Genomic DNA, 17,666 nt, shown 5'->3' with positions numbered 1-17,666 from the left:
GATCGTCTATTGCCTAGGTAAATGGAGCTGTGTTGCGGCGATCACCTTCCGTCGAATGCCCTTCTCAGCCATAAAACCACTAAGCTAAAAAGGCGTCTAGACCTCCGTTTCTAGTATAGTAGGAATTATAAGGCATCTTCTGGTTGACAGCCCCCCTACTAAGATGGATGGCCACAGACGCGATCAAGAGTCTCGTCCTGTGAGCCTGTTCCGACTGGTGACTGTCAAGAACATTGTTATTCCGAAGATCGCTAGTAGTCATGTGCAATGCATGCGATCAAGGAGATGTACTCGTAACAAGGACTTTCAGAAGTCGTTACAACAGTGGCTTAGCACGTTTCATACGAAGGTAGTAGAAATATTCAAGAGTATAAACATCTGTGCCAGTATTGCATCCAGCTGTAGTTGCTCATGTTTTGGATGCCACCACGTGCAAACTGCCGGGAATCCTCTATCAGATGACTCGGACCACTAACTCCGTGACAGTTACTTAAGGGAACCAACATACGCAAAAGCGCATACAAACATATTTACTGAGAGACAGTATTTACAGGAGGGAATATGTAGACAAGGAGAATGCGTGATGGGCCTTGGTGAAAAGAATGTTATCAGATACCAACAACCCTGGAGCTCTTATCTTATCGGCCTGGCAAACACGCTAACCGGAGTGGTCATCTGTGGAGAACGAGGACAACAGCTCATTCTCCCACTCACCCATCCGCCTTGCCATCTTCAGGACCTGATCAAGATGCGACGAAGAATAACATTTGTCCAGAGGCCGGAATCTCCCTTTCACGTCGACCAGGCCGTGTTGACGAGCGATGCGCTGTCCATTACCCACCTGGACGCGGCGCGCGAGGAGCGGGCAACATTCGGCTTCGATGAGCTTCCTGCAGAGGTAAGTGGTGGCGCTACAGGGAGCAGTGGCTGGACTCCCGTTTGCTGATATGAATAGATCTGGCAGGTCTTGAAATCAAGTCACGAGCTCCATATCCGGTGGGCTACGGAGCGGCCCTATGAGATCGGAGCGCCATTCTCCAGTCGGATATCGCCTGGTTTGCATGTTTACTATACCCCTGGGACGGCGAGGGAGACGGGGTGCGTATCTAGAGACGTATTCTTTTTTGCTCGTGGCTAATGCAGGCTACAGAGTGGGATTGTGCTCGCTTTTGAAAACGGTATTCGATGAGTCGCTAGAATGTCAGAGTCTCCGGGTGAGTTTATTTTGTCGGTCAGTTAATCAGAATGCACTCTCATTCTCGGTCCTTAGTCCTCCTTTATACAACCTCCTATCCTCTCGGAACGATTTGCTGCTACCGCCGCCTTCCAGTACTACAGTCGTCTCCCTTCCCTGCAGAATCTGGTCGCTTTCATCCAACACAAGTTCTGTGACCGGTCGGACGAGAAATGCGTTCATCATGCGGAATCCATACTTTCGGCCGACTCGGTCGATGTCAACTACGACAGCATCTCGCATGCGCTGACCGTGTCTGGGTATTGGTCGACATCACCCGGCCAAGGATGGACCGAGCAGATCCGGAAGCATGCCGCAGATACACACCAGGTCGAGGTCGGGCTGCTCGGTGTCGAGAGCGCCACGGAGCCCGAGGAACTGAAAATGGGTGGTCTACTCGGGGTGGTTGGACAGGACGAAAAGTTGAGTACGTTGGGAAAAATGAAAGGACAGACGGAGTTGGCACCTATTGCTGACCATGTTCCAGAACCGACCTTGTTTTCATTTCCCTCGCGCCACCATCCTCTCCCAGCTGATGCGACCTACACCGTCTCCTTCCCCGCCCCAACCGGGCTCCATCCCACTCTAACCATCTCAATGCCTCGCGCGTCGCTGAGGCGGCCCCCCGCACCCCCGGACGCCACGTGCGCCCTCCACACATACCTGACCCTCCCGTCGTGGATCTTCGGCGACAAATACCAGCTCTCAACCACCGACCGCCTCTTCCTCAGCTCCCACAACCTAGCCGCTCTCCGCGCTGTAGCAGGAGAAACAGATCTCGAAGCCCCAGACTGGGTCGTCTCTCGATGGGGCTCAAACTGGCTGCTCGAGCTCGCTACCCCCCTTCGCCCGGATACCAGCCCAGAGGAGTGGAACGCCTCGATCCCCTTGCACCTGCGATACCTGACCCCCTCCGAGTCCGGGTACCGCTCTGCCGCGGTTCCCTGGCCGATCGTCTTCTGGGCGTGCACGGCAGAAGACGGCACCAAGATGGGTGTCAACCCGTTTGATCGGGTGAATCTCGGCTGGGAGGGCTTGTTTGGGGCCCGGACAATGTTCTATCAGTTACACCCGGCGCCGGCGGAGGGCAAGGACCGCCTTGTGGAAGAGCTGGACGTCCCTGTCCTGCGGCTGCGAGAGGATGCGGGATTTTTCCAAAGCAAGACGATCGAGTTGGGGACGGTGGTTGTCGTCGGGCTGGGGCTGCTGTGGGTCCTGTGGAAGCTTGGTCTTGTCCTGTGGATAGCAGGCACAGGACGAAGCACACGGGCCCAGAAGAGAACGGACAAGCATCGTAAGGCCGAGTAGCCAATTAATTCATGTCATTTTACCAATGGATGCCCATGTATATATTATTCAAAGGACTGGGTCCTAATAATGCCACATATCAGATACAGTCAGTAATGTAAGCCAACAAGGAAAAAACGGAGGGTATCAATCTGCCTCGAACGATTATCCATCACATTCAAAAGGAACTGCAGGGTTCAAATCCCCATCTCCGGCAGCGGCCACGGCACATCCGTCATCAGGAACTGATCAAGATCGAAATTCTGCAAACTCGGCATGTCGATCATCAGATCGCCCAACCAGGACATCTCCGAGCGGTCGGCCACAGAATGAGACTGAGACTGAGACTGAGACTGAGACTGAGACTGCGGTGGCGGCGGCGCCTGCCGCTGCACCGAGGAGGTAGCCCCTCTCGCTGCAGCATCGACGCTAACCGGCGGCGCCGCGGCGGCGGCCGCGTTGGCATTCACGCGGAGAACATCGCGGAGCGCCCGCGTGTCTTCTTCCTTGCGGCGCTGATGCAGCAGAATGAGCAGGTAGGCGGTGCTGTAGGCTTCGCGCATGACCTCGGTGTCGTAGGCGGCGGCGACCTCGCGGAGGGTGCGCATTGCTTCCCCCAGGAGGGCGAGCGAGGCGCGGCTGTCGATTGCAAGCAAGGTGCAGACGATCTGGAAGGGGACGTTGGCGATCTGGTGCCAGGGGCAGACGGAGGCGACCATTTCGCGGGCGGCGCGCAGGCCGGTGCCCGCCAGGGCGAGGGCGCGGTCGAGCAGCTCGCCGGAGATGCTGGAGTTGAGGGCGCGGAGGCGCCGGTACAGGCAGAGCATGAGGTTGCACTGCGCGAGGATGAGGGGTGGTTGGACGTGGATGACGTCGAGGACGGCGGCGAGGGTGGATTCCAGGCCGCGCGCGTCTTGGGTTTGTTTCGGGTCGAGGCTTTCCGAGACGGGGAGGAGATTGAAGATCTCCGAAGGGCTGTTGGGCGATCGGGGCGCGGGTGGGAGGGAGGTTGCGCCGTGCAGGACGACTCGGGACCGGCCGAGCTCGAAGGAGATCCACACGTTCAGGTGGCGGGCCATGCCGAAGAGCCGGCGGCGGATTTCTGGGGCGCAGGGCGTCGTTGTCTGGCCGAGGGAGGTCTCTGGCAAGGGCTCGAGATGGAGACCCGATGCCTCGATGAGGTGCATCAGTGTGCAGCTGGCCATCCAGGCAACATGGGGGGATGCTGTCATGCGCAGGTACGCGACTCGCAGCACCCAGCCGGTGACGATGTCCACCGACGCGGGGGTGTCGACGAGCAGACCATGCTCAAGGATGCGTCGAGCGGTTTCGGCCACCCGGTACTCTGCGGGGACGGCTCGTCGTCGTGAGAAGAGAAATCCCAGCGCCGCTATGCCGCAGAGTACCGCATCGTAGGGCCCGTATGGCAGGGCCGACTCGGACGAGGAAGGCAGCCATCGCCTACTGACCTGGCGGAGTACCACATCACGGTCAAGAAATGGGTAGCACGGATCGACTTTCTCAAAGTAGAATGTCATCAACGATCGCATCTCGTCTTGGGAGATGATGTCCACGATCGGCACGGCCGTGGCCGAGGCCGCCGTAGGCATGGCCGAGGGTGGCGGGTGACGAGCCCCGACGTTCCAGGCGAAAAGATGCAATCTCGGCGCATTGGCTGGGTCCAGCTTGAGGCCTAATCTGCGCACAAACGCTGCACCCGAATTGGCCTCGAGAGAACTGACGTCGATGCTTGTCGAGTCCCCGGGTGTCGACTGCTCCTGGCTCTTCGGCCGAGGGGACTCGTCGATGACACTAGGTCTACGCATCGACAGACCGACTGATGGCCGAAATGCCTTGACATCTTTCTTTTTGCGAGATTGGATGTCGTAATGACACTCGGAGGCTGCCCCCAACTGTACACAGGTGCTGCATGGTTGGTCACCGGAGCACTTCCGTTTGCGCGACTGGCATGATGTGCAGGCGATTCTGGAGCGCTTTCGCGGCCCTGGCTCAGTCATGGTGTTCAGAGCATTTCACGTTAGCATTTGTTGATAAGTAGTTTCCGGTAGAAGACTCTCCCTTCAGTTGCGGGGACGTTGTACGGGGCACTCCAGATGCGGTCCACGGTAGACTAGTGTTTTGGTGATGTCCATGTGGAGTTTTGGAGGGGCCAACGGTTTGTTTTTCTCTCTCTTGTGTACAACCAAACATCGACCACTCGGCTCTCAATTGACTGCCATTATGAGCAGAAAATTATCGAGTGTAGCACCTGACTAAACTAAATGCACAGAGCTATTATTTCAGTCGATATTACGCTAACGCTGGTCAACAGTTATCTCAATCCTCATACTTCCGTCCATCTGGATAGCCCATGAGATCCTCTAATTTCTTCAGGTCGGGCATGCCTGCAGGACCAGGCATGTAGTGGATATTGTCTCGGAAGGTGGTTCCATTCCACCAGATCTCGTTCTTGTGGAGCGCTTCCATGATCCTGGCAGAATCGATATATGTGCGGATTTCCACCATCTGCCCCCGATCCCATCGAGTTACCCAGACGTTGACAATGTCAAAGTCATCTCCTGTGTATTGTTCTAATATCAGCACCGTTCACTGAGATGACAGCTGTGACTTCACCTGAATTCATTACCCCCCGGAAATTGACCTCCTGAACCGACCATCGCTCATTACAGCCTCCATGGATCGCTTGGGGGTGGATCTCGAATTTATCTGCATGGTCGAGGAACAGCACGCTGACTCGTCGCAGGGCATTGACATAGAAATGCAGCAGGTCGTTGTAGTGACCGGCGATGGGATGGTGTCCGACCACGGTGAAACTCACGTTCTTGTGGATGAGAGTGAAGAGTTTGTTCATATCCTTTTCCAGATCTTTGAACGAGTCCCAAATGTGCATCTGCGAGACGTATTTGCAGTCTGTCGACGGGTTCTCGAACTTGAATCCTTCTCTGTCGCGGTGGTCGGGGGGACTGTCGACAAGACCGTCGCCATTACATCGGCCACCGGGTTCGACAATGCCAGAACCATCGCACCCGGGAGCGTCTAGGGGCGTTTGGGATTGTGGGACTGGTTGTAGCTGATGTCGGGACGATTGAAATGGTAGAAGCCCCCAGCTAAGAATCCCTGCTGGAAGGGTTATGGCCATTAGGGCCTGAAGGAGGTAGCTGAAGCAAACCATTGATGCGAGAGAGAGAGAGAGAGAGAGAGAGAGAGAGAGAGAGAGAGAGAGAGAGAGACTCGGCTGCATGGGGACCACATCATGACTCTCCACAGAAGAAATGTCGTGTTTGATATATAGCGGAGGCTCTCATTTTGCCTGGAGGTCCCGATGTTGAAATTCCCCGATCTGATAGGACCTGCACAACCAAGTACTACATTGTACACCTACGGTCATGGTTGAGGTGACATACATGAAGCTCGCACTCCTGAAAGTCGCCGATCCGCAATTGCTCATCAGCGAGATGGCCAGGTTGATGACTTTTTTGTATTCCCTGCTCAGGTGATACGGTTTCACAGAAACATAAGTACCCGTTGTAAAAGGGTTACTAGAACGTCTAATAAATTGATAGTTCATCCCCCTCTTTCCACAAGTACAGAGTATGCATGTTGTCCAGATACTGCACATATCTTTCGACACACTGACGTCAAATGGTAAGATAACAGAGACATTGCATTGATTCGCTGTACGTAGCAATTAGACTAAACATAGTAAGATGAATCATGGGGAAATTGCCTTTTTGATCCAGCCAATCGGTCTCCTACTGTGAAAGACGAAACCACAGTCCATCATTGTTGAAGACGGGGACTCCACAGATCCGGTGAGTCATATCATTAGAGATAACTAACGAAAGCCATCGATGATGACAGCGGTGTGATGGAGGGATGGAGGTGCCTCAGTGCATCCAAGGCATTTTCTGACGAGCGGTGTCCTGTCTCTCTATTCACATATGAGACTGCAGATACGTCGAGATCACAATCGTCAAGATAATCGCATTATCAATTGCTGCAGAATTGCCCAATCCATAGCGTAATGAGATACGGAGCACCAACCAACACACACAAAAAAAGAAGCGGAAAAGTGCCTCCGATCGCGGAACTCGAAATACAGCTGCTGTGATTGGTCCATCACGCCTTTTAGGCCTGGCAGTCGGTGTAGCGGGACACGTGCCGCCCATACCCGGGCCGAAGATCGCACTGGTGCGGGCAGCTCCTGTTGCGGCCCTCAAATTCTGCCTCTCGCCCGCTTTTTCCTTTCTTCTTCCTTTCTCTTCTCCGTTTCATCCTCTTGTCAGTCCTAGGACATCATCCATCAACGCCCCCTGCAATTATCATTTCTTGATCGATTCATGTCTTTTTAGACACCACACCTATCAACAGATATTTTAAGTGACTGGTAACAGCACAGTCGCGCTTATGGTTCTGGCACCCACCGTCTTCACTTCTCAGGTATGTCCTGTCCTTGCCGATGGCCACATGGATGTCATACCCGCCACCGCCATACGTCCACACCACATTAGAAAGAACAGAGCTGACATAGTACCCTTCAGGACTACATCTCGGATCACCTCTGGAAAGCTTCCGGAAACTATTGAGACCACCCACACATTACTACACGCTTCCACATTTCTTCTCATCCTACCCAACAAATAATGTTCGCTCGTGTATTCAAGGCTATGCCCGCCAGGGCTTCAGCCTTGACTTCCGTGAATGCTTCCATTCCGGCTCGCTTCATGGCTACTGTTCGTCAGCAGCGTCCTGCTCATGAGCGTGCCACTTTCACGATTCGAGATGGTCCGATTTTCCACGGCAAGTCCTTCGGAGCTCGCACCAACATCTCCGGTGAAGCCGTCTTCACCACCTCTCTGGTTGGGTATCCCGAGTCTCTGACCGATCCTTCCTACCGTGGTCAGATCTTGGTCTTCACTCAGCCCTTGATTGGCAACTACGGCGTGCCTTCTGCTGAGCGGGACGAGCACGGTCTTCTCAAGTATTTCGAGTCCCCCAACCTGCAGGCCGCTGGCGTGGTTGTGGCCGATGTGGCTGAGCAGTACAGCCACTGGACTGCTGTCGAGTCTCTCGGCGAGTGGTGTGCTCGTGAAGGCGTTCCTGCCATCTCCGGTGTCGATACTCGGGCTATCGTCACCTATCTGCGTGAGCGGGGTTCTTCCCTCGCTCGTATCACCGTCGGCGAGGAGTACGACGCTGACCAAGACGAGGCTTTCACCGATCCTGAACAGATCCACCTGGTCCGCCAGGTCAGCACCAAGGCTCCTTTCCACGTGAGCGCCGCCGATCCTCAGTGCCACGTCGCCGTCATCGACTGTGGTGTCAAGGAGAACATTCTGCGTAGTCTGGTCAGCCGTGGTGCCGGCATCACGGTGTTCCCCTTCGACTACCCCATCCACAAGGTAGCCCACCACTTCGACGGTGTCTTCATCTCCAACGGCCCCGGTGACCCAACTCACTGCCAGGAGACCACCTACCACCTTCGTCGCTTGATGGAGACCTCTCAGGTGCCCATCTTCGGTATTTGCCTGGGCCACCAGCTGCTTGCTCTGGCCGCTGGTGCTCGCACCATCAAGCTCAAGTATGGTAACCGTGCTCACAACATCCCCGCTCTGGACCTGAGCACGGGCCGCTGCCACATCACCAGTCAGAACCACGGTTACGCTGTAGATGCGTCTACCCTGCCCTCTGACTGGAAGCCCTACTTTGTCAACCTGAACGACTCCAGCAACGAAGGTATGATCCACAAGTCCCGCCCCATTTTCAGCACACAGTTCCACCCTGAGGCCAAGGGCGGCCCTCTCGACTCCTCTTACCTCTTCGATATCTACATCGACAGTGTGAAGAAGTACAAGGCTAGCCAGGCTGCGTTTTACCCTCAGCGGGACAGCCTCCCCAGCCCTCTGTTGGTTGATCTGCTCGCCAAGGAGCGTGTCGGTGTGCAGCCCACTATCGGCATGCAGAACATTGCTGCTGCCGCCACTGCCGCTGCCGCTGCTGCTTAAATTGAATGTACGGAGTCTATTCTTGTTTTCTGGAGTCAGGGTTGTTATGGGCTGGATATATTGGAATCGTTCATGTCATTCAGTTGGTCAAATGCAATCATGAATCTTGTTCATATCACTGTAAATACTGTATGCAACACTCGTAAGCACTGCATCTGCAGTGGAAGCATACGACTGCCTCTGCCGCCCTTCACTAGTATGCATAACCTTGTACCCTGGAGTCACCATCACCCGCAAAACGTTGTGGGTAAGCGACCAGCTAGACTTCATTCGTCTCCAGGCTACTGAAAATTCCTCAATCTCGGATTCGTTCATTCATAATATTCCAAGCATACTATGTCCAGGCTACTTGGCCACTATCGAAACCACATCCTCATCCGCCACAACATGACCCAGTCCCACCCGCTGCGGGATATGTCTTGCACTCGCACCCCACACCAAAGCATACTTGAACGTCTCCTTCAGTGTCCGATGGATGGAGTCACAGACATCCTCGATGGTCGAGTTGCTGCGCACGATCAGCGCCTCTGAGAAGTCGGGGTCTTCTCCTTTCCTGTAGGCTGTCAATACCCGAGTGGAAATCTGTAAAGGGGGCTTTGGGGGGGAGTACCGTTTCGTGTATATTCTGATCAAGCGCAGTTCCGTCCAGATGCGGTCGACGACGTCTTGCACGCCTAGATCGAGTTCGCAGCTCATGACGGCTGTGTGTGGTTCGCGGGCGAGCTTGTCGAGGAAGTCGAGGCTGACGCTGTCGATCTTGTTGTAGACGTAGAGACTTTCGTGGGTTAGTATGTAGGTTGTTGGACGGGAAGTGAGCTGGCTGGGTACCATCTGATGTATTTTCTGTGGTCTTTCATGATGACGTCGATGAAGTCGTCGATTGTTGCTAGGTTGGTCTGTTAGTATGCAGTCTGGACAAATACGCAAAGGGCTGGCGGCGTGAGCGTACCGTTCTCGTCTCGCACCAGGACCTCGCAGTTGAGGATCTTGTAGTCTCTCAGGACATTGAAGATCATCTTCTCGTCAAGGTTCTTGGGGGGTGTCTGGAAGGTGATTTTCATGCCGCCGGCCTTTTTGACTTTGAGGTAGATGTTGCTGTCGAGGTCAGTATGCATAAAATGTTGAGGGAGGTGGTTGCTTGGGCCCTTACGGAGGCTCCTTGTTGAGACGGATCCCAACGGCGTCTAATTCTGCTTCCAGCAGGGCTCGCTGTTCCGCGCGTTTTGTGGCGTCCAGGACCATGAGGATGAGATCACTCGTCTGGACATGGTCAGAGGAGCATTCCTGAAGCGTTGTCTCAGGCAGTAGCTTGGTACACACCTTCGCAGCAGAGATAACCTGTCGTCCTCGCCCCTTACCCTCAGCAGCGCCTTCAATGATACCCGGGAGATCAAGGATCTGGATCTCCGCACCGCCATACTCCAGCACACCGGGGATGGCCGTGAGCGTGGTGAACGAGTACGCGGCAGCCTCGCTCCTGGTCTTGGTGATCTTGGACAAGAACGTCGATTTACCGACGGACGGGAAACCGACAAGAGCAACCCGGGCATCGCCGCTCTTGCTCACGTCGAACCCTGTGCCGCCACCGCCGCCGCCGCCGGTGGGCTCCAGCAGCTGTGCTCTTAATCTGGCGAGTTTTCTGCATGCGGGTTAGGGTGTGTGCAAATGCACGCATAACAGGCAACACTCACCCTTTCAGCAGACCAAGATGGTATTCTGGATCTAGTCAGAACATGGACCCGACGATATATGCATTGGAGTCCCACCTGTGGCCTTGTTTTCTGTTCTCCAGGTTAGCGGCGGGGTTCTCGGGATACAGGCATGGATGACTTACTCTGCGTCCTGCGCATCTCCTCCTCAATCCTGTATAGTTGCTACATGAGTTATCTGGTCTTATGAAGATATACAGCGCAAAACGTACTCTTTAATTTTCTCTGTAATGTTCACCATCTTGACGGCGGGGGAGCCCCAGGACCCCTCTTATGCTTCGACTTGTATGTACTTGGTAGGAGAAAGAAGACCGCTTCAAGAGGTCTTGTCAGTGTAAGAGCAGAAGTATCAGACTGGAAAATGAAAGAATCTCCACACTGAAATAGAATGTGTGTAATACAGCTTCAGAAAAGTTGTCTCGCAAAGCATATCAAAATCATCGCAGCAAAAACGGCGCCAAGACCCATCGCTTACATAATCTCATCATCGCCTCGTGATTTCACCTGAAGGCATCGCAGCCACTTCTTTGCTCAACTTCAACTCACAAACAACACCCACAACATTTCAAACTCGCAATCATGGCGGAGACAGCCGTCATCGATCCTCCACATGCCACAGAGCCAACATCTCTACCAACAGAATCCGCCGACCCAAGCGGCCCCGCTCCCAGCGACGAAAATGCTCTCACCCAACCGTCAGAAAGCGCCGTCACGGCCACCACAGACGCCGATGGCACACAAAAAAAGACCAAGAAGATAATCCGGCGAAAACGACGACCCGCTCGGCCGCAGGTGGACCCTGCAACGCTTAAATCGGAGCCGCCCCCGCAGACAGGCACCGTCTTCAACATCTGGTACAACAAGTGGTCCGGCGGCGACCGCGAGGACAAGTATCTCTCGAAACACGCCGCGCCCTCCCGGTGCAACATCGCCAAGGACAGCGGGTACACACGCGCAGACAAGGTGCCCGGATCGTACTTCTGCCTGTTCTTCGCGCGCGGCGTCTGCCCCAAAGGCCACGAGTGCGAATACCTCCACCGCCTGCCGACGCTGCATGACCTCTTCAACCCCAACGTGGACTGTTTCGGTCGGGACAAGTTCAGCGATTACCGGGACGACATGGGCGGTGTGGGCTCGTTCACGCGCCAGAACCGCACGTTGTATGTTGGCCGGATCCATGTGACCGATGATATCGAGGAGGTGGTGTCGCGCCATTTCGCGGAATGGGGCCAGATCGACCGCATCCGGGTGCTGACCTCGCGCGGGGTGGCGTTCGTCACGTACACGAACGAGGCGAATGCGCAGTTTGCTAAGGAGGCCATGGCACACCAGAGTTTGGATCATAATGAGATTCTGAATGTGCGCTGGGCGACGGTTGATCCGAACCCGTTGGCGCAGAAGCGGGAGGCGAGGCGTCTGGAGGAGCAGGCGGCGGAGGCGGTGCGGAGGGCACTGCCCGCTGAGTTTGTTGCGGAGCTGGAGGGTCGGGACCCGGAGGCAAGGAAGAAGAAGAAGATCGAGGGCAGCTTTGGGCTAGAGGGTTATGAGGCTCCGGATGATGTGTGGTATGCTCGGACCAAGGAGTTGGAGGATGCACGTAAAGCCGGCCAGCTTGAGGCTCCAGAACAGCATTTGATGATCGAACCCGCACCGTCGTCGTCTTCCGCAGCCCTTCCTTCACAATCAGAAGATACCGGTATCTTCTCAAACTCAACTGTGGCGGCACTAAGGGGATTGGCCGGCGGCAATGTGACGACGCAAAAAGCCCCTGTGAATTCGGGCGGTCCTCTTGTTGCTTACGGAAGTGATGATGATAGTGACTGATTTCTTCATGGCTCTCATAAAACCCATTGATCTTGTGTACAACAGCAAAGATACCTCAGATTGTCTTCATTGTTTTTCTTCTTGGTTTTATACTAGTCGTATCGTTCGGGCGTTCAACTGGCGGGTATATTCGCTATCAAAACAATGAGAGGGGAGAATATACGTCTAATAAGTGCAACTTCAATACAAATAGAACATAACATGGTACTTCGTCACTCGTTGATCCTTTACTTTTCACTCCCACGCCCAAGGTCATAATACAGGCACGATCCTGTCCGGTAGTTGTAAATAAAGGCATTGCTGACACTGTCGGGGCCATCGTTCGCGCGACATTCATTGGAGAGGTCCAGGAGTAGTTCATGGACTTGACTGAGATACTTTCGCTCGGTCAGAGGGGCACTTTGAATGACTGAGCGCCAGCTTTCCGGATCCGACAGGCGCGTATCCCTGATCGCTTCAAGCAGGTCATCTCGAGTGTCAATAGCCGCAATGGGCCCGTTGATTGCCTTCTCGACTACCTCCCGAGAACGAAGGAGAGCTGCCTCAAAAGATCAGTTCTGATTATTCGTGCAATGATGGGAATTCTTCGAACATGACATACCAGACTCGACGATGTTTCTTCTGTTCGTCTTCTTGCTCCGGTGCTGGCTGACCAAGATGCGAACGTCGCTCGATCTTTCATTAGCTCCTGCAATCGCATCTGACTGACTTGGCAATCTTGACTGCCGTAGGTCGGGTGCGCCCTCGCGTTGATTGCGCGCACGTATCTCGTTCCGAAGCCAAGGAATAAGTTCAGAGCTCCTGATGTCCAGTTCTTCTCTGGGGGCGAGACACCTCACTTTGAAGCCTCGCTCCTTACTATCTTGTTTTGCGATGACAATCCAGCTATGGTTGTGCTCTTTGTACTCAGATAGGAGTTCTTCCAAGGATGAAGCGTCGACAGCCAATTCAGCGCTGATATCACTGGCCCATAAATGCTGTACAAGCTTGACTCCCGTTGTGCGCAGCACTGTCGCGTCGAAGCTTGCAACGAGCACGTCACACTGCCAATGTCAGGATGAGAAGGCACATAAATAAGAGAATCTGACTCACCCTCCTGGTCTTCCAAAATGCTCCAGCGTCCGATTCAGCATGCTTGGTAGTTGCTTTCGTCGTACTTTTGAGATACTCGAGCATAGCCGAGCTGAGTCTGTCCCAGCTCAGATTAAAGCCAACTGCATGTGTTTGAGAGCAGCTCGCTCGACCCTTCGGACGAAATTCTTGCACCAACCGGTCATAGCGACCGCCAGCTGCAAAGACGTCCCGTCGCTTAGTGTCAAAAACACATTGGAACAGGATACTGCCTCTGAAGAACTTGTCGTTCAGACTGCCAAGAGGATTGACATAGACCTTCCTTTTGACGTCGAAACCTTGCAAGTATGTCACGAGTATGTTTATGCGAGCGAAAATGGGCGACAGTCGCTCGGCAAACTCGGTACCTTCCATGACGGACCTGAGACGGTTTTGAGCCTGCTTAGGAGTGTCTGATGTGCATTAGCCGCTGTCTCGTAAGTGGCAAAGTGAAACGAACCTCTGAAATCAAATCTGGCCAAGTCATCCAACGATGTAGAGGCAACTCCAATGGCTGGCGATCGGAGTTCACTTCTGATCTTCTGCATCGTCCATTTGCCAAAATTTAACTTGCTGATAATTTCCTTGACCAAGGGTACCTGAGAGGGGGTGATGCGGCAGAACTCCATGATGAGCTGCAGAAGGTCGGAGTGATTTATGAGAAAACTCATTGGTGACGACCTTAGCGGTGGGAACTCTTCAATGATCTCGTCGAGGACCTTGATAACTTCCGCTTCCTTCAACGCGAGGTCAAGAGTATTGTGCGATACAATATCAAAGTCAACTTCTTTGTGAGTTCTGGGCTCGCTGCCATGGGGCATCTCTCGATAGACTGTGCCAAAAGCGAATGTTTTCTCTAGTGACGGGTCCTGTCTAGAGATAGAGCGTGCGTTCGGCAATGTGAGGTCGAATGGCAGCTGAAGCTGATTACCCGACGCGTCAAGTAGTCGAACGGCTCCGCTTCTGTAGTGTTGGGAACGAGGGAACAGCATTTGCCTAGTAGTCTCAACCGCCCCATGTCGGCGGAATATGGCGGTCAGTCGCTCTTTGACTAAACTCTGAACGAGTAACTCATTGGCAGCAGGAGCAGCACGCGAGTCCACATCCCAGGCAATATCTTCATATTTTTTGGGCGACTGCGAAAAGATGGCCGAAAGAATCTTCTTGTAGTCGGGCGCATTCGGATCAGAGAGGAGATGCACGATTGCTCGTCTAAACGTCTCTTCTTCAACCTGGAGAGGAATCTTGCCGCTCTGAAGAAGTTCCGAGGCAGATGGTCGTTCCTTCGGGTCATGACTCAATAGAGATTCGATGATGTTCCCCTGCACTGCCTTTTCCGAGTAGTGGAAGGTAGGTGGAAGAGTATGATGTTCTTCTCGAATCGCCCGTAGAGTCTGGTCGCGCTCCATACCCGTGGGCAAAGGGTGGCACATCTCGAAGAATATTATACCCAACGAGTACATCTACCACAGATTAGCGACCCAGCTCTCGGCTACTGTGATTCAATTATACTCACATCGACTTTCTCGTTATAGTGACCTGCGAAGCCAGACTTCATCTCCGGAGCGACATAGTAAGTAGTTCCAAGACTTCGCGTGAGGTTGCCTTCAAAATCTGCGGTAGTCGATGAACGCACAGCTGTGGTAAACTGCCCACTGGTAGCCAGGCCGAAATCTCCAATTCTCGGATTGCTTGCCACATCAATGAAAATATTATCTGGTTTCAGATCGCGGTGGATAATGCCGTGGCTGTGAATATGACTAAGCCCATCCAGAATCTGTCGAAACAGGCGCCATGAACGATCGATATCATCGTACAAGCCGTTCTTTATCAAGTCGCGAAGAGTCTGGCAACGTCAGCGATCTGCGTTCCACCGACTACAAGGCACACGTACATGTTTTTCGCAATACTCCATCTGTATATAAAGCGTTGTAAGATGTGCTCTACCCTGAGAACCGGACCTGACTCGACTTAGCTCGGTCCCCGCGGCGCTATCCTCGCGATACGCGTCATAAGATTCTGTTCCACCTCCTTGAGATAGGCTTGCATCATGCTCGTCGTCACTGTCAGAGGCAAATTCGATCTTGGGATAACCGCTGGAGCTGATAAAGTCAAGCCCTCCGGTACTATATTCAAAACCGTCTGCGTCCCGGCTAGCAAAGGGGTCTCCCTCTGTCGATGAGATGGCTTCTTCGTCAATCTGATCATACTCTTCCTCCAGCCATGCAGTGAAATAGCGAACCACGTATGGGTGATTAAGTCGCGAGAGCAGCATAATCTCCGAAAGAGTATCTTTGAGGGCCGAGGCTGACCTTTGAGAAATCTTTTTGATAGCATAAAATCGGCCATCAAGCTTATTCCTGGCTTTTACAACCTGTCCGAAGCCACCTTTACCCAGGCGCCCTGCTTCATCAAAGTCTTGGTTGTATCGCGAGAAAGCGGGAAGCCCTCCAGTCGAGTCAAGGCGTGGACGTCTGGGCAGTGACACTGAGTTCGAAGTACTCGTGCGAGCAATCAAAGGTGTGTCGACTCGGAAGAACTCGAAGGGTTGGAGTTGGAAAGCGGTTGGACGCTTCTTCGGATCTGGTCTGAAAAACTCATGCAGCAAGTCCTGCAAAGGTGCTGACAAACCCAATGTTCCCATGAGTGCGTTCGCTGATGTGTACCGCTGCAACACATCCTTACCAAACGCCATCTGCAGAAACACTATACCCATGTCCCATACATCAGTTTTCATTGTTGGAGGCGTACTTTCTTGTGTGAGCTCGGGAGGCATCCAGAAGGGTGACTTTGAGATTGTCAGAGATCTCTTGCTGTTCTCCGTATCCGGGAGCGCATCTTCAATGCTTCCTTGCAGCTTTACAATGGTACCGCCTTGCGGGTTCCTGAAAAGAAGAATGCGTCCGCAGTGGATATCCCCATGCACAAATCCGCTGCGATGATAGAATTCAAGAGCTTCGAGCAGTTGGATCATCCAAGCACGGATAATCTCCACCGACACGCTCCCCACGATGTCCAGGAACTCCGATAGGGACCCTTTGTTCGCATATTCAAGAAGGAGATATACTCTCCAGGTGCTGTCTTGGGCGTCGATGGAGTCTAAGGGCCTAGATATCTTGAAACCAATAAAATCCACAAGATTCGGGTGCCGAAGTCTTTTCAGAGCCTCTAGTTTGTCCTCACTGGCACGCATTCGCTCCCGGTAACAAATCGGTGCCGTCCCATTCCCATCGAGAGAAAGTTCTTTCAGGACGATAAGAGGTGCATGGGAGCGACTCCCGGACACCACGGGTCTGACTGTGAATGTCTGCTTTCCCGGACTGCTTTGTAGAAGCGTCTTCCCAAATACAGCACTAAAGGCCAACGGTTGTTCATTTGTGTCGTTTATAATTAATGGTGGATCAAAAGTAATGGCGTCGGGAAATTGGTCAACCGCATCGATAGAGCCGGACAAGCCTGTACCGGAAGACCTACTCTTTCGCCTGGAGAGACGAGCCTTCGTGCGCTCTCTAAGTTTGTCCTCCAACAGCTGCTGCAAAGCTCGCTCCTCTTCCGCAGTGGCCGCCTCCTGTTTTCGAAGCTCTTCTTGCCGTTCCAATTCTGCACGCTGATTGGCAGCAGCTTCTTGCACCATGCGTTCCTCTTCTAAACTTGGTAGATCCTTATCCTGGGCCTGTGCCTGGGCAACATCCTCGAGGACGTCCTGTATCGACACGGCGAGTTCATAAATCATCTCAGAGCCGAGCAGCTCTTTCGGTTTGTTTCGAATAATGTCTTGAATTTTCAACCTAGCCCTGTGACGAATGTTCTCCGAATTACCCAATGAAAGATTTGGATACGTTTTGGGATATGTCGTTGGCAGCTCAACTAGTAAATCAACACGGACCTCGGGATTTGACGAAGCACGTAGATGGAGCTTGAACGCCACATCGGCCGATTGCTACAATGTCCAATGTCAGCCGCATCAAGAACCTAGTCGGAGAATACCGCGCGCACCTGCCAGGCGGAGGGCCTGTGCTCAATTTCTTCAAAGTCATCACCATAGATGGAGCGTAACGCCTCAGCCTCATTCTGGTGGATCTCCCGGTAATTCGTCGTCGCTAGTCCAGGCTGAGCAAGCGGAATGGTATTCGACGTCGACTGCTTCCTCTCCGCTCGGGGAGAGCCGTTTTTATGGACATTGCTAGGATTCTTCTTCTGCTTGTGAGGCATAGCGGGGCGGTGGGCGGTGTAGAAAGTCTGAACCCAGATTCAGTAGGTCTTTGCCACGTGAGACGCGAGTGACAAAGATGCAGCCGAAGCTGCAGCCCTCTATATCTCTGAAAGGAGCATATCTATATCTAAACCGGGGTGAAAAGGTTGAGAAGAATGCGTGGTTTTTGGATGGAGGTCGGAGAGCGGAAGAGCGTTATACTCACCCACCAGCGCTTGATAAGTTGATGGACCCTCAATTGGTTGGCCAGTCTCGCTCCGTTG

The 17,666-nt window shown here is 53.4% G+C and overlaps 7 protein-coding genes across 7 annotated transcripts; 3 read left to right on the top strand and 4 right to left on the bottom strand.

Annotated features, from left to right (window-relative positions):
- Positions 1–163: 163 nt before the first annotated feature.
- On the top strand, positions 164–2,542 carry AFUA_5G06810 (uncharacterized protein; the record flags this gene model as incomplete). Its single annotated transcript, XM_077804778.1, has 7 exons — positions 164–199; positions 259–293; positions 487–898; positions 965–1,098; positions 1,151–1,214; positions 1,271–1,661; positions 1,722–2,542. 7 exons carry the CDS (start codon positions 164–166, stop codon positions 2,540–2,542), a joined length of 1,893 nt encoding a protein of 630 aa, XP_077660916.1.
- A 176-nt stretch (positions 2,543–2,718) lies between these two features.
- On the bottom strand, positions 2,719–4,539 carry AFUA_5G06800 (putative C6 transcription factor; the record flags this gene model as incomplete). The annotated part of the gene is made up of 1 exon (XM_748860.1): positions 2,719–4,539. The coding sequence occupies one exon, from the start codon at positions 4,537–4,539 to the stop codon at positions 2,719–2,721; it is 1,821 nt and encodes a 606-aa protein (XP_753953.1).
- Positions 4,540–4,858: 319 nt separating this feature from the next.
- AFUA_5G06790 (nuclear transport factor 2 family protein) lies at positions 4,859–5,783 on the bottom strand (the record flags this gene model as incomplete). Its single annotated transcript, XM_748861.1, has 2 exons — positions 4,859–5,100; positions 5,156–5,783. 2 exons carry the CDS (start codon positions 5,781–5,783, stop codon positions 4,859–4,861), a joined length of 870 nt encoding a protein of 289 aa, XP_753954.1.
- A 1,300-nt stretch (positions 5,784–7,083) lies between these two features.
- cpa1 (carbamoyl-phosphate synthase (glutamine-hydrolyzing) CPA1) lies at positions 7,084–8,660 on the top strand. The gene has a single exon (XM_748862.2). The coding sequence runs from the start codon at positions 7,186–7,188 to the stop codon at positions 8,545–8,547; it is 1,362 nt and encodes a 453-aa protein (XP_753955.1). The 5' UTR covers positions 7,084–7,185; the 3' UTR covers positions 8,548–8,660.
- Positions 8,661–8,753: 93 nt separating this feature from the next.
- Positions 8,754–10,680, bottom strand: AFUA_5G06770 (uncharacterized protein). The gene is made up of 10 exons (XM_077804777.1): positions 10,469–10,680; positions 10,382–10,410; positions 10,314–10,328; positions 10,239–10,263; positions 9,868–10,186; positions 9,698–9,807; positions 9,497–9,642; positions 9,376–9,433; positions 9,158–9,322; positions 8,754–9,100 (listed from the first exon to the last, which is right to left on the bottom strand). The coding sequence occupies exons 1-10, from the start codon at positions 10,495–10,497 to the stop codon at positions 8,893–8,895; spliced, it is 1,104 nt and encodes a 367-aa protein (XP_077660915.1). The 5' UTR covers positions 10,498–10,680; the 3' UTR covers positions 8,754–8,892.
- Positions 10,681–10,835: 155 nt separating this feature from the next.
- Positions 10,836–12,080, top strand: cwc2 (active spliceosome conformation promoter CWC2; the record flags this gene model as incomplete). The annotated part of the gene is made up of 1 exon (XM_748864.1): positions 10,836–12,080. The coding sequence occupies one exon, from the start codon at positions 10,836–10,838 to the stop codon at positions 12,078–12,080; it is 1,245 nt and encodes a 414-aa protein (XP_753957.1).
- A 227-nt stretch (positions 12,081–12,307) lies between these two features.
- cpcC (putative protein kinase (Gcn2)) lies at positions 12,308–17,614 on the bottom strand (the record flags this gene model as incomplete). Its single annotated transcript, XM_748865.2, has 7 exons — positions 17,187–17,614; positions 15,085–17,130; positions 14,707–15,036; positions 13,651–14,653; positions 13,173–13,603; positions 12,682–13,123; positions 12,308–12,618 (listed from the first exon to the last, which is right to left on the bottom strand). Exons 1-7 carry the CDS (start codon positions 17,400–17,402, stop codon positions 12,308–12,310), a joined length of 4,779 nt encoding a protein of 1,592 aa, XP_753958.1. The 5' UTR covers positions 17,403–17,614.
- Between the last annotated feature and the right edge of the window lie 52 nt (positions 17,615–17,666).

The sequence above is a fragment of the Aspergillus fumigatus genome, chromosome 5 (assembly GCF_000002655.1).
Source record: "Aspergillus fumigatus Af293 chromosome 5, whole genome shotgun sequence".
In the NCBI taxonomy this organism is placed as follows: Eukaryota; Fungi; Ascomycota; class Eurotiomycetes; order Eurotiales; family Aspergillaceae; genus Aspergillus; species Aspergillus fumigatus.
Note: the sequence above shows the minus strand (reverse complement) of the source record. Positions and strands in the feature narration are given on the sequence as shown.

Bases quoted from the DNA above. Each gene is read 5' to 3' on its own strand.
- AFUA_5G06770 (XM_077804777.1), bottom strand. From the start codon at position 10,497: ATGGTGAACATTACAGAGAAAATTAAAGA. The intron at 10,411-10,468 runs GTACGTTTTGCG...GCAACTATACAG, and splicing joins ATTACAGAGAAAATTAAAGA to GATTGAGGAGGAGATGCGCA. The intron at 9,323-9,375 runs GTACCCAGCCAG...AACCCACGAAAG, and splicing joins CACAGAAAATACATCAGATG to TCTCTACGTCTACAACAAGA.
- cpa1 (XM_748862.2), top strand. From the start codon at position 7,186: ATGTTCGCTCGTGTATTCAAGGCTATGCCCGCCAGGGCTTCAGCCTTG.